The following is a 22,788-nucleotide window of genomic DNA, read 5'->3' on the forward strand; positions in this document are numbered from 1 at the left end:
TGGGAAGTTCCACCCTGGGCTATCTTTTACGGACAATCTTCACAAGTACTGTTGGAGCTCTTAAGCGTCCATGACCTATTCTATTCTTGTGATGGTGGGAAGGATTTCCTACCTTCCATCATTCTGTGATAATGTCTCAAACAGGTCCAGCGATTGTAAGCAAAGGCAAAGGAAGGTTGGGAGGGAGTAGGGAGCTTTTAAGCAGTTTTGAACATGCTCAAGAGGTATAATGCCAAATCTCAGACTTAGTTTGTTGTCCGATCCCATGAGGCTTTCATTTCTCTTTAACAACAACAACAAAATCCATGAAAATTAGTTATTAGCTTGTCTCTGAAAGGATCCTCAAAGATTATCTTGTTCTTTGAGGCCAAACTCCCATTATGCTCCTGATTTAGGCTGCCTTCAGTTGTGGGCTGGGTCTCAGGCACAGGGATGGTCGTAATAGAGACCAGCTGAGTCCAGGCTGCAGCTGCAAAGGTCAGGGGTTCAGAGAAGCCCTTCTCATTCCCCCCCCACCTAACACCAAGCTTGGCCAAGAGAAAAAGTTTGGTAAAATTTTCACTTAAATGATCTTCATCATTATTTTCTTTGAGTAAAATTGTCCCAAGTCACCTACCATATGGAATGTCCAGCATTTCTTTGTTTTCTTTTTTGTTTTTCCAACCCCTTTTCATCTTTGAAACAAAACAAAGCAAAAAAACCTTCCTGACCCCACACCCCACAGTCATGAGACATCTACCCTCCCTCCTTTCCTTCACAGTCAAACCACTTGAAACAACTTCCTTGCGTTCAGGGACACTCCATATCCTGTTCACTTCTCAACACACCAAACTTTTGCTGATACGGCTTCTGCTAAGGTCACTGCCAAGGCCACCTAAGGACCACTGTGACCAAAACCAGTAGCTACTCCTCAGCCTTCATATTTCTGTTTACAATAATACTTAATTTTTGTTTTTGACTTCTTTTGTGAAACAATTTTTAAACCAAGACTTTTAAGAGCATATTTATTTAGGTTCATAGCAAAATTGAGAGGAAGGTACAGTTTTCTCATATATTTTTGCCCCCTACCTCACGCAGCCTTTCCCATTATTGACTTCTCCACCAAAGTGGTACATTTGTTACAACTGATGGACCCATGAAGTCTCTAGTTTACATCAGGGCTCACTCTTGAAATTGTACATTCTATGGGCTTGGTCAAATGTTTAATAACAGGTATCAACCATTATAATATCATACAGAGTATTTTCACCATCCTAAGAATCCCCTATGCCTATTTGTCCTTCCCTCCCTCCCATCTTCTCTCCCATCTTGGCAGCCAGTGATCTTTTTACTGTTCCCACAGTTTGCCTTTTCCAGAATGTCATATAGTTGGAACTACACAGTATGGGGTCTTCTCAGATTGCTTCTGTTAATCAGTAATACACATGTAATAGTTCCCCCATTTCTTTTGATGTCTTGATAGCTAATTTGTTTTTAGTGCTGAATAATATTTCATTGTCTGGATGGACCACCATTCATTTGTCCATTCACCTACCGAAGGATATTTTGGTTGTTTTTAGGTTTTGGCTATTATGAATTAAACTTGTATAACCATCAATGTGCAGGCTTTTGTCTGAAAAGAACTATTGTCTTCTCTCTTTCTTTCTTTTTTTTTTTTTTTTGGTTGAAGAACACTTACCGATATGAACACTTTAGAATACATTAAATGAAATAGATAATTACTAAATAATATGAGAGCACAGTCCCAATATACCTGACATGCACGTAGATGTATATGTAACTTGTATTGAAACAAGCTATATTCTAATATGTTAGACACTGATTTTTTTTTTTTCTGGAATTACAATTCATTATTTGTCTTCCGAATTTTGCTGCAATAATATTTCAAATTTTCTACTTCAAATAAATTATTCATTTGTCATGAGCAAACTCCCCCTAAAAAATGGCACCCAAACAAAATTACTTTTTAAAGGATGATATACATGGGTAATTTGCTCCCTTTTAGCAGCAGGTTTTTTTCAAATGAGATCCTTACACCTGTAGCTTATATAATACTGTACATTAACTATACTTCATAAAAATTTAATTAAAAAATCTATAATCAGTGAAAATGTCCTTCAAAAATGAAGACATAATACAGATATTTTCAGGCAAACAAACAAACAAAAAAATAAGGTCATACCCAAAATTCAGTATATAAAAGAAATCAGGTTTTTTCACAGAGCACCTAAACTTGCTGTGTACACTTAGATGTCACTGAGGTGCCCTAGGGTGTCACAAACACAGTTTTAGAACTGTGTCTTAGAACCTTCCTCTTGTCTGCCTCATTCACTTCAAAATTGAGATGTTTTTGTTGAAGTCAGTGCTTTCTGTCTTGGGATGGAATTTGGAATGTGCAATCAGGAAGTGTCAGAGCAAGCCTGGGTGCTCTCTCCATCGGAGAGGACAGGTGTATAAACACAAAATCTTTGTTTGTGCATATGTGTTTTCCTCATGACCCTGCCATGCCCACTCTAATTTCCATTTATCTTGTTCCTCTGAGTGCCAGATTTCAGTCCCCGTAGCCGTGGCACAGCAGTTGCCATGGTGACGGACTCACTCACTGTTTCCCAATCATACCTGTTTGCCATTTTCATGCTCTCTGTTTTGCACAATTCTGTTCCTTAGTGAGTGGTCATTTCCTGATGTGTCCTGGTTTCCAAAGCCATCTTCATCATTCTAAGAAAAAGTACAGGATTGCAAAAATAAAATTTCAGAGCCAAAAAACAAATGTTCTTTCAATGAGTGATACCCAAAGACTTCTGAGGGATGGGACAACAAAGAGGAAGTGTTTAGATGAGTCAGCTGATTAAAGAAAGAAACAATGAATCTTAGTACTTAAAGAAACAGAAATGATTATTAAAAAATTTGAAAATTTACTGTCTATAAAAGTCACATAAGGAAAAAGATTATCTCAATCCAGAAATGTAAATCCTTTTGTTTTCTTTCCTTTTTTTCGGCTGTGAATTCTTAGTTCCCTGACCAGGGGTTGAACCCAAGCCCCTTGCAATGGAAGCATGGAGCCCTAAATACTGGACAGCCAGGGAGTTCTCTAAATCCTTTGTTTTCTAATATAATCTAATGGTACATATGGTTGCTGGTACCAATAATATGTTTTAGTTAAAAATTTAGATGACTTATTTTTCACATTTTTTTTTTCCTGAAAGATATGAATGCTCTAATTACAAGACTAACAAAAGCTTAAATGTTTTGCATTTTTCCACTTCTTTGATTATACATGTTCCTGATCAGTTTCTCTGCTTGTAATCTTTCTTTCCTTCAGATCTGTATATAAATTCTTTCTAAGCTATTCTTTCTACATCATAAAATGAGACTCCTGGCCTCTGGAGTCAATTGCACACTCCTCGGCACAGTTCAGGGTTGCTCGATCCTGTTCATTCGTTTTACTCCGCTCCCTTTGCAGACACCATGAAGGAACACCCAGCCAAACAGAACTATGTGCCCTTCTCCAGGCCCAGATTAAGTTCTCCTGCCTTGTGTTAGCCATATGCTTTCCATCCTGCAAAACATCCTATAAAATATTAGCAGTTCCTTCTAAACAAGATTTAAAGATAAAGCATGGTTCAACTACGAAAGATGATGATCTGAAAAATGCATGTGTTGTACTGAAAGTCATTACTTATATCTGAAACATGCATGATTTTTGTTCGTGTTGTTATGATGGAAAAGATTGGTGTGGTCCAACTTGAAGAAGACAGAAGGAAGAAGGTTGCTGGGCCTAGGCTATGAGCCTTCCAACAAGCAGAGCTGAGATGAGAGTGCAGCTTCCCAACCTCCTTTTCAACACTTCACACAGACTTTCAAATTATAAAACGAAACAAAATATAGTTAACTGTGGGCTGGATAATTTTATTCTTAGACGTTGGATTTGTGAGATGCTAAAATATGTTTTGTTTGGTTTAGAGCATTCTCTGGTAGTAATGAGCATGATAAAAAATGCCTTCTTCTGTGAGACCAATTTGGCTTTAACTTTTTCTGATTTTTCTTTCACAAACTGAGTAGGATTTGCTCTTGGAGGTATGTCTTGACCTCTAGCTGCTTTTCCCAAATGTGACAAACACTTGGCTCATTTTTCCTTTACCTTTTTGGGATGGGTTCAATCTTTCTCCATCTCTTCCCCAACTAGCCTTTTTAGATGGCACTTCATTCCAAGTAAGGCCCCAGATAGATAAACAGTGTCAGATAGGTGGTTGTATATTTTCAAGAAATGTTTCCTGCTAGCCTTGTCAGCTATGATCTTGATTTGAAAAAGAAACAAGTGTATGAGTTTGATGATTATTTTTAGCCTTGAAGTGCGTCATGTAGGATCTTCCACCAGGGATGGAACTCATGCCCCACTGCACCATGAGGCAAGTCCCTCTGTGAGTTTCATTTTAACTTTACATCTCTGGGTGGCCCCACAGATCTAGGGGAAAAAAAATACAATTCCAACTTGTAATGTATGTTCCAAACCTGCACCTCCCGCTTGGAAGGCAGATTCTTTGCCTCTGAGCCATCTGGGAATCTCCTATAACACAGGACTGTATAAACGTGAATAAAGTTTAACTTCCAGCATTACCTGATTTATGCATAAAAGTCTTGTGGCCAAACTGCTTTTTTTGTGTGTGTTACAAATGCTTACACCTTACTTTAACCCAGCTCCTTGCTTATAACATTCATGAGTGCTGAAAATTTGCTTAATAAAAAGCTAAAAATAAAATCCAACAGGAGTTGGAAAAACAGGACCTAAGTAACTGAGGGGGGTTGGTCCTTTGAGTCCCTAAATACACAGGTGACGCCGGGCAGGTCACATCTTCTACCACTCTGTCCACCCATCTCCACGACAGTTTCGACTTGGCTTCTCATGGTTCCTTTCCAGCTCCTATCATTTTCTGGCTCCAAGAGCATCTGCTTCTAGGTACTGATCACTCCTGCCACCTAGTGGCAGAATTGGAGAAGTCCTTGAGCAGCTCGGGGCAGGATGGAGCCGACCTTTATAGGGTTAATGCAAGAGGAGATGGGTGGGGATGGCAGTGTAGGGGTTGAGTGAGGGGTGGAGCGGGCACCTCTGGACGCGTAATGGGATTGTTTTACCCCCACTATAGTACATGCTTTGACTTTTCAGCGTTGTTCAGAAGAACAATATCTCCCGGTTGGGGATTTCCAACAGAAACAAAGGAGGTGTTTATGGGTGTTAATTGGTGCCTGAAAAATGACCTGTAAAATACCTGTTTATCTGCTTCTTTTTAAATTGGAGTCCTACGGGCTATAACAGGTGGCCCATAATTACTTCTTAGCCCATTGTTTTTTTCCCCCATCTATTTAGCAATTCGGATTGAAAGATATCATAGTACACTGGACTCCTACAACCATGACTGTATATGTGAGGGCATATCTGCTACCTGAGTGGGTAACAACGTTGTGGGTGTGGTGTATGAGTACTTCTAAGCAATTCACAGCACAGCACTTTTAACTTCTCTACTTAACCTTAGTGGCTGTGTGGCCTAAGGGGATGATCTCGGATTGGGCCCCCGCTGGAGGGCAGATCCTTGAGCCAGGAGTACATGGTGTTTGGGCTTGTCCCCCTTTCTTGTCTTTTTAATCTTGCATTTCCATGTGGTTCAAGCAACTATAGATCCACAGTCGGTGTTCCAGGGAGTACAGATGGACACAAGCCTTTTAAGTTAATTTCTTCCTTTTATCAGTTTCTAAACCACACAACTTCTAGAACATAGTCCTGAAAACTGAAATCACCCTCCTCCCCCCTGGCATCTGTTTGTGGGTGGGAGGGGTCTCCTGTAGAATCTTAGCTGAACACATCGCCACCCAAAATAAAGGTGATGATTGCAAGCTTCCCTTTTAACTAGATTCTGGTCAATGAAATGTAAACTGAGTCGGGCAACTTTGGGGATGCTCCTTAAGAGATGGCTGGCAGGTCCTCTTTGCTCCTTCTAGCCTCTCCTCTGTGCTATTGCCTGGTGTGTGGATGGTTCCAGCTGGGTCACGAACACAAAGGCCCCATCTTTGTGATATCAAAGTGGTGAACTAGAGGGGCCTTGGGCCCCTGGAAACCTTGAGCTTCCACTCTGCCTCTGCACGACCCATCTCCTGACTTACCTGCAGGAAACATACTTCTCCCTTCTTACTTTTGGTTTTGGCTTTTACATATACCTGAGCTTACATAATATTTAGTGGGTTCAAAACACTGCATGAAAACTTTACAGCATTTTGCATTAGATCTATAGAGGCCTGTGAGGTGACTATTGGGATCACCCCTTTTACAGATGAGGAAACTAAGGCAAAGATAAGTAAATTCCCTGACCCGGGTTGTACAACCAGAAGTACAGGAGATGGAATCTGATTTAAGACTTTCCAATCTCAGGCCCTAGTGTACTCGTAGAGTTTAGCCAGTGGGCCAAGGCCTTTTGGCCTCGGAAATGTCTAAAGACATAGTAGTGTACCTACAGATTGAATTCCCTTTCAATTAAGAAAGCCTGATTTGGACTCTAGCTATTAACATTAGATTAGAGTAGAAATGACAGAGATAATTAAGATTCCAGAAAGGCTGGGGTCACTTTTAAACTTGTTTTAGGTTCTGGTGGTCATTTCTTATGCCAGCATGATGGTCTTCCTACCTTAGACAGATTCTAAGTCGACTTTGCCCTTTAAATAACATGAGTGGGCACTCCTGCATTTGTGGGCAGGTCATGTCTCCATGGGGGGCTTCCCTGGTGGCTTGGATGCTAAAAAATCTGCGTGCAATGTGGGAGACCCAGATTCAATCCCTGGGTCAGGAAGATTCCCCTGGAGAAGGGAATGGCAACCCACTCCAGTATTCTTGCCTGGAGAACTCCATGGACAGAGGAGCCTGGCGGGCTACAGTCCATGGGGTTGCAAAGAGTAGGACATGACTGAGCGGCTAAGTACAGCATAGCACATGTCTCCGTGATGAGTGTGAGATTCTTTCTTCTTCTGACCATGCCTGCTTCACTCACTTGGTCTCTCTCTCCCACTGTGGTCCTGATTGAACTAACAAGGCTTCCATTATCTGTTGCAGTGTCTCCACCGAGACTCAGGATCACTATGCCAGGAGGGCCTTTCTTTCCACCTTCCTTATACAAACTGCTCTGGCCCCACATGCTCTGGCTGGGGGACTGGCCTTGCTGAGGGGGGCACAGCTTGGCTTTGAGACCTGGAGCAAGAATGGAAAACTTCCCCCAAGGAGACTTTGATCCTAATCTTTGGCTGGACATAGAGCATATAGGTTTATCAAAGATGAGATTTCCCCGCAGGCAAAGTGATGTTGACAAGGACCTCCAGGAGTTGCTGTGAAGTTCCTTAATTTGTTCTAGGGCTTGGCATTACATAGCAGGTTTTAGGAGGTGTTTGATAATATACCTTGGGTGGAGGGTTTTATACTGCCAAAACAGATTAGATTGGTGACCTAGGTTGCTTATTTTATTTTCCATGTATTTAATATGTATTAAATACTCTTATATACGAGTGTGGTGGTAGTGGTGGTTTAGTCGCTAAGTTCTATCTGACTCTTATAACCCCGGGGGCTGTAACCTGCCCTCTGTCCATGGAAATTTCCCAGGCAAGAATACTGGAGTGGGTTGCCATTTCCTTCTCCAATATGTGTGTACCTATTTCCAAATCTCTGTCCACCTTTAATGCAAACTTCCTCAAAGTGTCATTCATGCTATGCAGTCCAGGCCCTAGGCATAGAAATTGGTTTTCATCTGTATAGGCTAGTTGTATTTGCTCAACATGATATCACAAAGGCCCACAGCAAAACCAGATAGTGGACAAAGCAGACTTCAGGTCACCGCTTTCCTTGCCTTGATTTAATCCCTCTGTTTCCATACCAACCCCTGAGAGCTGAGGGACATTTGCCTGATTTATCTCTGAGTTTCTTTCCAAAGTACCTGGTGTTTGGCAGAAATGCTCTGGAGCTGTGCTGGGGGAGATATATGCTTGGAGAGATAAACAGTGGCCAACCACCCAGAGCTGGCTCTGACGTGACCACAGGAAGGCGCCTGCGAAGATGAAGCCTGGAGGTCTCCAAGGGCTACCTTTGCTTCATCACCCAAAGCGGGCATTTGTGCTCCGCTAGGTGTAATTGGTGCCATGTGCAAAGGAGGGTGGGAGATGGAGCATGCCCTGGTTGCCCCTGGAGATCCACACCCCTTTCCTAGAGCTCGATGACCTGTCTGCCTCCTGATCCCTGGAATTTCCTGACTGCTATCCCTCCGGGAAGAAGGTACCTTTAGAATGTGAGCTCCCCTTCTCTATTCTCTGGCAGTTGAATAAAAGCCTGTCTTGTTTGCACCCAACTCAGCTTCATTATTGGCAGCATAAAGCTGGGCAGAAAAGAACTCCCTGACCAAGCCAGGAGTGCTTCAGTTTGACTAAAGCCCCAGGAGGGGTGGCCTTGTGTCTAAATTGGTAACAGAAGCAACAACGTGGTCCATTCTGAGAGGCAGGGACACCTTAAATATGGCCACGGATGTTGAATTCCCAATGCCTGCAACGAAAATGGGAATGTGATGTCATTTGGACTCAGGACTGGGTTAATCTGTATTTTAGCTCCTGGACTCTGAGCTGAGAAGCCAAATACTTGTCCTTTGTTCTCTGATAAGTACCAAATGCCCAGCACAGTGCCAGGCACAGAAGTGCTCAATACTGTTTTAGAATCTTACACTGACAGATAAATCAGTGTCTCTATGAGTGGTAACCCACTTGAAGTGACTCAGATGGTAAAGAATCAACCTGCAATGCAGGAGACCAGGGTTTCATCCCTGGGTCAAGAAGATCCCCTGGAGGAGGGCATGGCAACCCACTCCAGTATTCTTGCCTGGAGAATCCCATGGGCAGAGGAGCCTGGTGGGCTAGAGTCCATGGGGTCGCAAAGAATCAGACACAACTGAGTGACTAACACTACCAGTGGTGGGGGCTAGCACAAGACTGCTCTCTCTCCTTCCTTACAAAGGTCATCTTCTGTTCTGATATTCTTAGCCGTAAGTGTCTAAGTGAAGGTGTCAGTAATACATCTCCAATTTCGGCTGCTTTTCTGAGTTTTTTTCAAGCGATCTAACCTTTCTGTATCCATTTCTCTGATCATGGATTAGGACTAGATTAGAGCAACTAACTCAAATAGTAACTTAAAATTCCAAAATGCAATACAAGTAGATCATAGGCAATGACTCAGCATAAATCTCAGGCAACTGCTTCTTGGGATATTGATAAATTATCTATATGAATTGTGGCTGCATTATGATTAAAAACTTGAGTTCCATAGTCACTCTTGGATTCAAATCCAGCCTTAATTTCTTGAGGTCTCATACTCTATTATATGGGAATACAGTATTCTTTACCTACCTGGGGGGGGGGGGGGGGCATGTGACCAGTCTGGTGCCACTCATAGTAAGTACTTATTGACTTTTTTTTTCATGTTAATTTTATGGTTTAGTTTGCTACTTGCTTGGTTGTTCTGGGGCATTTAGTCACTTTGTCCTCTTATCAAAATCTGGTTTGTAAAAGTCAACATCTGTTTTGTGAATCTAATTTCTTCAAATTACCATTATTCCCCCCCACCCCCACCACTTATCCACCTATCTGTCTGTCTATCATCTATTTAAAAAATCTACAAATGTCAACTATTTTAAGACTATTCCTGGGACTTCACTGGTGGACCAGAGGTTAAGACACTGCCTTCCAAGGCCAGGGGCATGGGTTTGATCCTGGGGTGGAGAGCTAAGATCCCATATGCTTTGAGGTGCAGCCAAAATAAAATAAAAAATTTAAAAGGCCATCACTTTCCAATATTTTCTTCCAAGTTGCATGAGCATCGCCTTGGAACAGTTGCATTTTCAAAGGCAGTATTCCAGAAGCCTCTAAACTGTACCTGTCACTCCTGACCTGTTGACTCATTCAACCTCTGGCTCAAGCCTTGGGTTTACGTAATCCTTCATGTGAGGTGATGGGTACTGGCTAGACCGCTCCTCTGTGGAGCATTTCAGTTTTTCCTGCCAAGCCTGTGTGGGTCGACAGGTTGGGTGCAGTACTGTGGGAGGAAAGCACCTGTCCAGCCTGGGGCTCATTGTCACCCTGCTCTGGCACAATCCCTGTTACCTCTGAATGCTCTAGTGGGAGCTCTGAGCTGGGTGCAGGGTGTCAGGCCTACAGAACACTGATGACATTCTCCCCTTGTGATCTTTGTGAGCCAGAGGCAAGAGGAACCTCTAAGGATAGAAATATAAGGAAAAGTAGAAAGAGGCAGAGTTCATCACCTGGAGGAGAAAAGTTAGAGGAAGGTTTTATTTGTTGGATTAAAAAGAAGTTTTTTTTAATTTTTAAATGAAAAAAGTATTTTCATTTAAACATGAAAATACTCATGGGCTATGACTTCTGTGAACTTTCTAAGAATTTTTTTTTTTTGACGTGGACCATTTTTAATGTCTGTATGGAAAATATTACAAAATCGCTTCTGCTTTATGTGGGTTTTTTTCTTTTTAAAAAAATTAATTTATTTATTTTAGTTGGAAGCTAATTACAGTATTGTGGTGGTTTTTGCCATTCATTGACATGAAATTAGTTTTTTGGCCATGAGATATATGTGGGATCTTAACTCCCTAGCCAGGGGACGAACTTATACCCGGTACATTGGAAGGCGAAGTCTTAACCACTGGACCACCAGGGAAGTCCCTGGTGAGCTTTGTTGAGGAAACTTCTTAAGGGAAAAATAGCCAGTGGTACACTGGGAAGACCCAGAGGGATCAGGTGGAGAGGGAGGTGGGAGGGAGGATTGGGATGGGGAATACATGTAAATCCATGGCTGATTCATGTCAATGTATGACAAAAACCACTACAATATTGTAAAGTAATTAACCTTCAACTAATAAAAATAAATGGAAAAAAAAATAGCCAAATGGAGAAATGTTGGCAAAATAAGAGATAGTATGTTTTGAATCTTTTTTTAATGAAACAAAATCCAAAACAATTTAGGGATTAAGATTCCAGAACAAATTATAAACATTATAACCCCTACTAATGTAGAAAAAATGATCAGAGCACTGCTTGAGGGAGGAGGAAATGAAAAGATCAATGGTAGGCTAAGTAGGCCTGTTTCCTCAACTTTTAATTTCTGGAACTGGAAGAGATTTTAAGTAGCAGTGTTTAAAGTAGAAAGGTAAATGCTAAAACATATATAGTCAGCTAAAATCAAGTGATGGAAAAGAAGGAAATAAAATAATGGAAAGTAGAAAATATACAAATTTTGTGATCATTCACAATTTTAAGTAGGTTATAAAAGGAACCAATAAAATAAACAAACAAATACATCTTCAGAAGAAACCAAACAAAAATAAACCAAACCAAACAATGAAAAGATTAAAAAAAAATTACAACCTGAAATATGATGAGAGGAGCTTTTTTTTTGAAAGTCACTCAGTTTGTGTCTGACTCTTTGTGACAATATACAGTCCATGGAATTCTCCAGGCCAGAATACTGGAGTGGATAGCCTTTTTCTTCTCCAGGGGATCTTCCCAACCCAGGGATTAAACCCAGGTCTCCCACATTGCTGGTGGATTCTTTACCAGTTGAGCCACAAGGGAAAATCAAGTATACTGGAGTGGGTAGCCTATCCCTTCTCTAGCAGGTCTTCTCGACCCAGAATTGAACTGGGGTCTCCTGCATTGCAGGAGGAATTTTTACCAACTGAGCTATCAGGGAGAGGAGCTAAGAGCAAGTGAATCGGTTTGAGTCAGATAGAATAACAGAACACAACCATATACTGAAAATGACTCAGTGGTCATCATCTTAATCAATCCAGGCTGAATAGAGCACAAAAAATTCAATGACTGTGTCCAAAAAAATACCAGTGGTCAGGGTATACTCACACTCTTCAATGTACTGCCATCTATGTACAAGAGGCATGGAATAATAAAGGAAACAGGGAGAAAAATTTAGACATGTTTAAAAAGAGGTTGAGAGAACTCTTTTAGTCTATGACAAATCAAATGGGAAAGTAAGGATAAAGGAAAACCAAACTAACAACAAAGAATAGAAATCTAACATCTCTTGAACTCCAATAAAAAAATATATTGTAGCCGAGATGGCCAGTGGTCCCCAAAATCTATTCTTCCCCATTTCCTTTAGAAATACAACTCTGAATTTTAGCAGGACCTATGATTTCCCAGAAAAGGGCATGTTTCCTAACCTCCCAGCAGTTATGATGAAGTCTGCATTTGTGATTGAAGCTATGTGCAACTTCTGGGAGCTGTTCTAGGAAAGGACAGTGGGTGGAGCTGACAGAGCCTTTCAGAATGTTTTTAAAAACATAAAATTAAATATATAGGGTTAAAAGGAAGCCAACTATATTAAAATACCAGTTATTAAAATATTGAAATTAATTTGTGATAGGATAACATATATACATCTCTATTAATACATTATAAAACAGGAAAAGAAACCCCAACAAGATTCAGTGGCAAGTTCCAATAACCACATTAATTTCAATGCCATGGCTGCAAATTATGCAACAGGTACGAACTCTTTTTTCTACTTGTTTTTATTAACTCAATGTAGTGAGGCTCCTGTCACAAACATTTCAAACATGGGATTCGACCTCCCCTTGGTCTATGGAGGGGAATGTGCTCCTTTCTCATCAGGCCCATTGGGAAGGTTTCCCTGACCATTCTACAGCTGACGTATCTCTTAGATATGAAGCCACCATAAATGCAATCTGGGAGAATATGGACCTTTTAAAAAAAATCTTATTTGTCGCTGGAGGTCCAGGTTTTACATCTGATTCTATTCGCATCAACATCCAGTAAATCTACTAGTGAGATAAATCACATAATGCCCAGGAATAAAGAACTTTGCATTTGATTCTTATAGATTCTTGAAATAAGGAGAAAATGAGTGGTGGTCAAGTTTCCTGCTTAATTGTCTGAGGTTGACATCATATGATTTTTCTAAATGGCTTTTTTTCTATCAGAAATCATCAGAGTCCTGGATTATATTTAAAAGATGAAATGCAGATTATTTTCCAGTGTAATTCTGGAACCCGACCAGACCAAGCTCAGGTAGACTGGAGAGTGGTTGTTGCATGCAATGTCCACTTGGTGGCGCCACTCCCCTAATGCTGCTTAGATAAAGGTGCCACGAAGGCCAACCCAAGGGCCTCCTCTGATTCTGGCAGTCTGGAGGCTGGAACCTGGTAAAAACCATTACTGTGACCTCATTTTTATATACTCTGAATGCTTACTTAGTATCCTGTCTAGGGTGATTATATTTAATAAATAAATCCAGTCGTTGGTAAAAAGCATTCTGAGATCACTGACCAAACCTGGGACAAATTGAATACAAAAAAGTAAAAAATATGAATAAAGTCTGTAACTTACTCCCGTCAAAAAATAAGGTGGAATGACAGATGGATAAAGGACAGCATAGATGAAGAAATATGTGATAAATTGCAATAAAATATAGATTGTAGGTGATGTGTTCACTACGAAACTCTCAACCTTTCTGTATGTTTGAAAATTTTCGTAATATAATGTTGGTAATTAATTATAAAATGATGAATAAAAAGGAGTGTTAGTCCACAGTGATATTCAAAAAGAGGGAAAAAAGGGAAGTTCATTCTTTTCAAAAGAAAAGAATAGGATAAGGAATATTGACAAAATGAAAGTCAACATTTTGCAACTCCTAAGGTAATAATTGATTGAGAAAAAGGTCATCAATGGATGCAAAAAACCATGGGGTGAAATGTACTGGGGACCTGAAGAATCACTGCTCATATCACTTACTAATTAGAAAAATGTAACTTCATAATGGAATAGTCTACCGAGTTATCCCAATAGCAGAGTTAAGTTTCTCTAGCACACACATGTGTATGTTTTCCTTTTTTCACACATGGTTTCTAAATCCTGGAACTTGCTAAAAGTCATATACATGTAGAATTGTACTTTCCTAGACATCACTGCCCTTCTGCTGAGCTGTCTTACCCTCTTATCTTAGTTTTTGATACCTGTACTTGATAATGAGTGATTATTTCAGCCTGGTTCCAATTTCCTGTTATTGTTCCTTTTGCCTTTCTTTGACTTAAGTTGATTGTTTAAATATTTGAGGACACTCCCACGAGGACTCCTAAGATACACTTAAGAGGGAAAGGTCTCAAGACACCCACAGAGAAGCTAATCCTAAGAACAACAATATGACAACTTCTATACTTCTTATTCTGGGTCGGGCACAGGGCTCTGTGCTTTCCCATGAACTACCTTACTCAACCCCCTTTGCCCTTGATTTTCTAACATTTGCATCTTCGTTAATTTTTTTGTTACGTGAAGTCAAGAATTCTTCTCCCATTAAAAACCAATTTTCTATCTGCACTTACTGGTTGCTGTGGTCTGAATGTTTGCATCCCCTCAAAACTCATTATGTTGGAATTCTAACCCCCAAAGATGGTATTAGGAAGTGGGGGTGAGCCATGAGGGCGGAGCTCTAATGATTGGGAATAATTAGTGCCCTTGTGAAAGTAAGCCCACAGAGATCCCTACCCCTTCCACCACACGAGGACACAGAGATTTCAAGGGTGCTGACTATAAAACCGGAAGAAGGCTCACACTAGAACCATGACCATGCTGATACCTTGATCTTGGGCTTCCAGTTTCCAGATATAAATTTCTGTTATCTTTAAGCTACTGAGTCTGTGGTATTTTGTTACAGCAGCCTGATTAGATAAGATACTGGTTCTATTTTTTTGCCTCATATTCATTCTTTACCATGCTAGAAATCACCCTTGCTAAAGTAAATCAACGGCTTCCATTTCCCTAAGTGCAGTTTTCATCGTACACAATGGACCAGGTACTCTTTGCAATGTTCTTGTCCCTGACTTCTGTGATCACATTTTGTTAGTTCTCTCCTACCATCTGGGCTTCTTCCCTTTTCACCCAGCCCTTAACTGTTATGCACAGTTCCTGGGGCTCCCTCCCAAGCACTCCCATTTACTCCTTTAACAAATCCCTACTGTGCTTCTACTGTGGCAGAGATTCTGTATTAGTTACTCGGCATTGCATATACAGTCCCCCTTCTCAGGAACTTTAGAGGGAAAGCTGTCAACCATAAATTACTTAACCGATCATTTCATTATAGTCAGTATGGTAGCTAGTGACAGTGCTCAGCCACTCAGCCGTGTCTGACTCTTTGCGGCCCCGTGGACTGTAGCCTGCTAGGCTCCTCTGTCCATGGGATTACCCAGGCAAGAATGCTGGAGTGGGTTGCCATTTCCTCCTCCAGAGGATCTTCCTAACCCAGGGATCAAATGTGTCTCCTACATTGGTGGGTGGATTCTTTACCACTTGAACCACTTGAGAAGCCCCGTAGTTGGTATCAGGACTATTGGAAAGTTCAAGGTACCACTTCGACAGGTTAACTGGAATAAACGTGGCTGTGTCTGAAATTCCAAAGATTCAACCCATTTAATCACGGGGGGAACCAGAAATGCTCTTATAAGCAAAACATCTTCTCACATTTGAGGAAAAAATTAATAAACAAGAATAAAATCCTTTTGAATTTCTCAGTTGAAATTAAGGTTCTTCTTACTCTCATTTCCTTCTCTGAACTGTTTCACTAGGTAAATCTCTAGTCTGTCTGAAGGGATCAAAATTTAGGTGGCGAGGCGATTGTGTTTTGTTGATAAAAATGCTTTTGCCTTGTGCTATGAGGCTGCTGGTGATCTTTCTGTAGGGCTCCTGATTTTCAAAGATCAAAAGATTAAGAGATATTGGCTATCTATATTTTGTTGCAACTTTTAAATGTACCTTGGACTTCCAAACCACATCATTCCAGCCTGGTAGGACAAATATTCTTGGATCTTTGATCAAAACCTGGAATGACAGCTTTAATAGAAGGCAAAAAAAATAAAATCACTTTCTCCTTATCCCAACTGTAACAAGATTGTGACTCCATCAAGAGTTCCATCAGTGTTGAAGCCCAAGTGGTTGGTTGGTTCTTGTATTAGAACTCAAGTTGGAATTACTTAATTCTTTGAAATTTGGGGGTCTGTGTTATTTATTATACATGGCCTAAAAACATTGTTCTGTCTCTGTTATTACCTGTCACCCACACTTCTAGGGTTTGCTGTTGTTCTTGTTGTTATTTTTGTTGTTAACCTATCTTCTCTTAGAGTTCTGGACCTTCTTGGTTCCCTCTTCTCCCTATCTGGACAGTTTCAATTTTAGAATGATTCACAGGTTAAGAGGTAATTTGTTACACATTTCCTATGCCTTATGACATCCAAACACCAAACAAAAGGATAAACAGCCCCTTCCCCCTTTAATAAACAGAACCCAACCGATATCCATGTATAAAAAAGACCCACATATTCAGAGCTGTGGCTGTTAATAAGGTGGCATTTTCAACTGGTGACAAAGCTGATGTAAGGAGTAAGAGTGTCTCATTTAGTAACAACATCAGAACCTCTTCATGAAATTTCGGGCTGTGTAAAGTACATTTTAAAAGGGTGCATAAGTCAGTATAGTAGAGGGGTCCTGTTCAGTTCAGTTCAGTCGCTCAGTTGTGTCCGACTCTTTGCAACCCCATGAACTGCAGCATGCCAGGCCTCCCTGTTCATCACCAACTCCCAGAGTTCGCCCAGACTTATGTCCATGGAGTCGGTGATGCCATCCAACCATCTCATCCTCTGTCATCCCCTTCTCCTCCTGCCCTCAATCTTTCCCAGCATCAGGGTCTTTTCAAATGAGTCAGCTCTTCGCATCAGGTGGCCAAAGTATTGGAGTTTCAGCTTCAGCATCAGTCCTTCCAATGAACACCCAGGACTAATTTCCTTTAGGATGGACTGGTTGGATCTCCTTGCAGTCCAAGGGACACTCAAGAGTCTTCTCCAACACCACAGTTCAAAAGAATCAATCCTTCGACGCTCAGCTTTCTTTATAGTCCAACTCTCACATCCATCCATGACCACTGGAAAAATGTAAAGGCATCTAAACTTGCTATGAATGCTAATTGCCACGTGAAGCCATGGGTAGACAGCGGCTCTGCTCTAAACCACATTTTAGCAATTGTGTTTTTTCCTGATTATATTTTTATTGTACTTTGATGTTTATGTTGATGAGTTTTTAATGTGCTTTTGGAGATATTTCAGTCTTGTGTATTCTTCTGATGTCAGAAAAGTACCCCTGGTTGTTTGTAGTCTTATCGTATAATCAGCCTACCACAGGCTCTCATGTACAACAAAGTAATTAATATTGTGCAAGTGTCAAGTGCTTTTGCTATAAAAGTAGTTTGAAAAATAAGAAATTATTTAAAATGGTTACAGAATACAAGTTAATTTCCTTTCCCCACTTAAGTCTGCTTTACCAGCAAAAGGATCACTTATTTGTCATTGTGAAATTCTTAGAAAATGTGTTTAATCCTCTTAAATACACTCAGTACTAAAAAATCTGTATTTCTTATTTTGGTAAGTATGGTAAGTTCTATTGGGTACAGAGTACAAGGTGCAATCAAACGATGGTGAGGACCTGTCCCACTGTATCTCTTGAGCTGTCTGATTTTTCTCTCCAGTGTTTCGTTTTACACAGGTTTTGAATTTCTTAACTTTTGTTGTGTGTACTAAGTACTGCATATGTACTATTCTGATTGTTTACTACCAATAAAAGACCTGTTAATCACACACAGAAAAATTAAAATTAAGTATGGTCTAATACTTATACAAAACCTGTGAAGAATATAACACTTGTCTGTGAAGCAATTTGGTCAGACAAATCGCTAAATGACTTTATTCTTTCAATTAATTTCTTAATTTCATTTCTAAAATTAACAGTAGAAAACATAGCTTCAACTCTTCATTAATGTCTATTATTGGAGAAAGAGTAAGAAGGAAGAAAAGGGAAAGAGGGAAGAAGAGATGCAGGTGGTATCAAGAGACACTGAATATCATTAATGATACCTTCATCTTGCACCTTCTATTCAAAATCTTGCTTTGTTTTTGCAACCATTGATTTATATAGTGTTACAACTATATAAAAGTGTTACAACTTGGGACCTTCCTGCAAGTTCAGTGAAATCAATCCCAAAGTCTACTTTCGGTTCTTGCTTCAGCCACTCTCCAGCCCTCTTCATGTAACAGGAACTTCCCTGTTGGTCCAGTGGTTAAGACTCTGAGCTTCCACTGCAGGGGGCCCAGATTCAATCCCTGGTCAGGGAACTAAGATCCCACAGGCTATGCAGTATGGGGAAAAAAAAAAATAAAGGTTGTTTTATGCCAAAGCCTGAATCACCTGCAGGATAAAGTCTGGGTCAGTCATGCCTGATTCTTGAGTTATTGTGGGGAGTTATGGTCATTTATTTCTAAATATTATCCTTACTTAGAACTGCAGTATTTTATGCTGGTGGAGAGCATATCATTATGTCGTAGGCATTTGAATTTGCCCACAACTGGAAAAATTTTGGGTTTTGGCTTCCCCGGTGGCTCAGCTGGTAAAGAATCCACCTGCAATGCAGGAGACCTGGGTTCAGTCCCTGGGTTGGGAAGATCCCCTGGAGAAGGGGAAGACTACCCACTCCAGTGTTCTGGCCTGGAGAATTCCATGGACTGTACAGTCCATGGGGTTGCAAAGAGTTGAACACGACCGAGTGACTTTCACTTCACTTCACTTCAAAATTACCTTAGCCATTAAGCACTTCTTTCCACAGAGTGCAAATTAAGTGCTAGAAACTTACAGTATACAAAAAATTTTAAAAAGAAGTTCATTTGACTAAATAGAACATGAATCAAAATGAACCAAAATATCTGTAGTGCCTGCACGGCTCAGTCATGTCTGACTCTTTGAGACCCCATGGATTGCAGCCCCCCAGGCTCCTCCTGTCCATGAAATTTTCCAGGCAAGAATACTGGAGTGGGTTGCTATTTCCTACTCCAGGGGGATCTTCCTGACCCAGGGATTAAGCCTGTGTCTTCTGCAACTCCTGCAATTGCAGGAGGATTCTCTACTGCTGAGCCACTGGTGAAGCTCCAGAATAAACCCAAATATTTGTAAATCACTTTTTAAAGTGCTGTGAAGAGCCCCAGGTATTGAGAACTGAGCTCTCCAGTGTGCTGGGGACCTCAGAGACATAAGATTTTACGTTCAGTTGACATGGTAACAATTCAGATCTGCTTGCTGGTATCCATGAGTGGATTCCAAGATTTGCTATAAGAAGAGACAGACTTCACACTTAAGAGTTTAAAATTTGGTTTCACATGCACCAAAATAGCCTCCCCACCTAAATGGTTTAAATAATAGCTGCCTGAGCATTAGTAATAAATACTTGAACATTTGTTAGGTACCAGTGCTTTACATTTGGAGAAGGAAATGGCAACCAACTCCGGTATTCTTGCCTAGAGAATCCTTGAACAGAGCCTGGTGGGCTACTGTCCATGGGGTTGCACAGAGTTGGACACGACTGAAGCGACTTAGCATTCATGCATGCATTGGAGAAGGAAATGGGAGCCCACTCCAGTATTCTTGCCTGGAGAATCCCAGGGACGGAGGAACCTGGTGGGCTGCCGTCTATGGGGTCGCACAGAGTCAGACACGACTGAAGCAACTTAGCAGCAGCAGCAGCGCTTTACATTATTTTCACAAAAGTCTTATGATGCAAGGTATCAGCAACTATTTTTGGATGAGAAAATAGGTATAGAAGTTATGTAACTTGGGAGTTCCTTGCTGGTCCTGTGGTTAAGAATCTGACTTCCAAAGCAAGGGACGCAGGTTCAATCTGTGGTTGGGGAACTAAGATCTCACATGTTGTGGGGCAATTAAATCCATACACCTCAACGACTGGGCCCACGCTCTAAAGCCTGTGAGCAGCAACTAGAGAAGATGACACTGCAGTGAAGACTCAGTGCAGCGGAAAAAAAAAAAAAAAAAGAGAGAGAAAGAAAGAAGTTAGGTAGTGTGCCCAAATCACAGAACTAGTAGTCTAGTTCTGAAGCTTCAATCCAAGGGGTTTTGCCCTCCTCAGAATAATTTAATATGTAGCTTTCAACCTCAGTGTCTGTGTCCTGTTATCCTCACTTTCCCCAACACCCAACAGTCTGGCTTTTTTCAAGAGTTCACCCCCTTTCTCTCTCCTACTTCTTCCTTAAGGAGAGGCCCTTTGCATCTCCAGCCAAGGTCTAAGTCACATACGCTATGGCCAGTGCTTGGAACATTGCAGACTACTTCTTACTCCCACTGGTGCTTTTCTGAATTCTTCCTTTCCTACGCCTTTCTTCCCTCTTCCTTGATCGAAAGACCTCGTACTCTGCAGGGGAACAAGGAAGTGGCCGTGTGGAGCAACAGAAAGCCAGACATATGCAGTCTCCTGGAAATGTCCTTTGTTGACTCTGCCCCCCTTTGCTGGATCCAACATTCCCTGTTTCTAGACCTTTGCTTCTCTCCTGCTTTGCTTGTCTGCATCTGTCGCTCAATTAAGCAAATACTTTGTTTCAAACCTCCCTGGCTGCACAAGTCAGACCAGTACTCTCTAACCAACTTCCTCCTTGTAAAAGTTCCTGAACCTTTAGTCTTGAGTGGATGAGAAACTCAGAATGCAATAACTAGAATCAGAAAAATAAAGATTCTTTAAAAGCTAGCAAAGTTATAAAGTAATATGGATGACAGGGTAGGATGATCAGTACATTTCCAAACTGAGCAGGTCAGCAGAGTAAGGTAACTGGGTGGTCCAGAAGGGGAGCTGTTAATGCCTGTTTTGGCCCCTTTTAGACTATGACTGACTCTTTCTTATGATGCAAAGAGCCTTGTCTCATATTAATGGGTTACTTTCTGATCATGTTTCATGGAGGAATATACAAATATATTTAATTGACATACAGTTGATTTATAATGCATGTTAGTTTCAGGAGTATAGCAAAATGATTCATATAATTACAAGATTTTGACTACAGTTCCCTATGCTATACAGTAGGTCTTTGTTGTTTATCTATTTTATATATAGTAGTGTGTATAGTGAAGATAAAAGTGAAAGTCGCTCAGTTCTATCCAACTCTTTGTGACCCCATGGACTTTATTCATGAAATTCTCCAGGCCAGAATACTGGAGTGGGTAACCTTTCCCTTCTCCAGGGGATCTTCCCAACCCAGGGATTGAACCCAGGTCTCCCACATTGCAGGCAGATTCTTTACCAGCTGAGCCACAAGGGAAGCCCAGTAGTGTGTATATGTAATCCTAATTTATCCCTCCCTCTCATGGAGGAATTTATACCATGACTTTAGTTGCAACCTCTTGTAATCTGGCTGGCTAACTTATTCTAGAATGTTCCTAAGTCCACAGAGTATAGAAATTCAGTTTTAAATGCAAACATATTGGTTTTAGATTTTTGGGACCAAGATTTTGAAATTAGCAAAGAGCCATGAAGTAAATAAGAACTGTCCTCTATTCCTGTATGCCTCTCTTTACCACCCCCGCCCGCCTCCCCCATCTTCCTGTTCCTGTCTTTCATATCTTTTCATTCAGGGCCTTGATTTCTCTGTATAATGTCGTATGAGAAAAATAGTTCTTGACATGGTGGCCTGGGGAATTATACCCTTTGGGCCCTCATGGGTATTTTCTTTCCACTCAGCTCAAAGGTCTGTGTAGTCAAAACTATGGTTTTTCCAGTAGTCATGTATGGATGTGAGCATTGGGCCATAAAGAAGGCTGAGCATCAAAGAATTGATGCTTTTGAATTGTGGTGCTGGAGAAGATGTGTGAGAATCCCTTGGACTGCAAGGAAATCAAAGCAGTCAATCCTAAAGGAAATCAACCCTGAATATTCACTGAAAGGATTGATGCTGAAGCTGAAGCTCCATGTCCTTTGGCCTCCTGATGTGAAGAGCCGACTCACTGGAAAAGACCCTGATGCTGGGAAAGACTGAAGGCAGGAGGAGAAGTGGGCAACAGGGGATGAGTTGCTTGGATGGCATCATCTACTCAATGGACATGAGTTTGAGTAAACTCTGGGAGATAGTGAAGGACAGGGAAGCCTGGTGTCCATGGGTTGCAAAGGGTCGAACCCAACATAGAGACTGAACAACAAATAGCAAAAGCTCAGAGTAGGTGCTCAAAAGATATTTGTAGAATGAGTTAGTGAAGGAATGAAAGCCTGGAAATATTCATTTTGAACATTTAGGAAATATTCTCCAACTCCCAGTCTAGGGGAGATCACCTCCTTATATCATGAATAGCACTTTTTACACACTATATCATGCTACTTTGCCATCGTTACCTAATTTAACCTAACAGAAGCTCCCTGTTTTCAGTTCCTAGTATAATGTCTGGCATGAGGTCAGAACTCAATAAAATTTTTATTGAATCAATAAATGTTATGCTTTATGTTGAAAGAGTTTTGGCTCTTGGAAGGAACGAAACAAACAAAGGGTTGAATTTATAAAACCAGGAGACTAGAAGGAACACCAAGATGTCTTCAGGTATGTTTCCTGACAATCATGCCCAGTAATCATCTCCTTTGTTCCTGAAAACCCATGAGAGGTTTCTTAACCTTGTGACTCCCAGGATTTTCATAAAAAAACCTCTATTTACTGTCAAAGGATACAAGACATTTTTACCTTTTCTTTCTTTCTGATTTTCAAAGGAAAAAGAAAGTATGACCAGGCATGCGAAGGCTATAAATGGCTTCTGGGTCAAAGGTCTTAGCCTATGTGTGGAGTGGATTTAGATGCCTCCAACTCCAGAGCCTGGCTT

The 22,788-nt window shown here is 40.9% G+C and overlaps 1 protein-coding gene across 1 annotated transcript in view; it reads right to left on the minus strand.

Moving 5' to 3' along the window:
• Positions 1–22,788, minus strand: part of SLC28A3 (solute carrier family 28 member 3) — a 62,616-nt gene that overhangs the window by 32,336 nt on the left and 7,492 nt on the right. Inside the window, exons 3-4 of the mRNA XM_065947552.1 lie at positions 11,449–11,486; positions 2,620–2,718 (exon numbers count right to left, since the gene is read on the minus strand). Of these exons, the coding sequence (XP_065803624.1) occupies positions 2,620–2,718; positions 11,449–11,486 (137 nt within the window). The remainder of the gene's footprint in view (positions 1–2,619; positions 2,719–11,448; positions 11,487–22,788) is intronic.

The sequence above is a fragment of the Muntiacus reevesi genome, chromosome 10, assembly GCF_963930625.1.
Source record: "Muntiacus reevesi chromosome 10, mMunRee1.1, whole genome shotgun sequence".
Classification (NCBI taxonomy): Eukaryota; Metazoa; Chordata; class Mammalia; order Artiodactyla; family Cervidae; genus Muntiacus; species Muntiacus reevesi.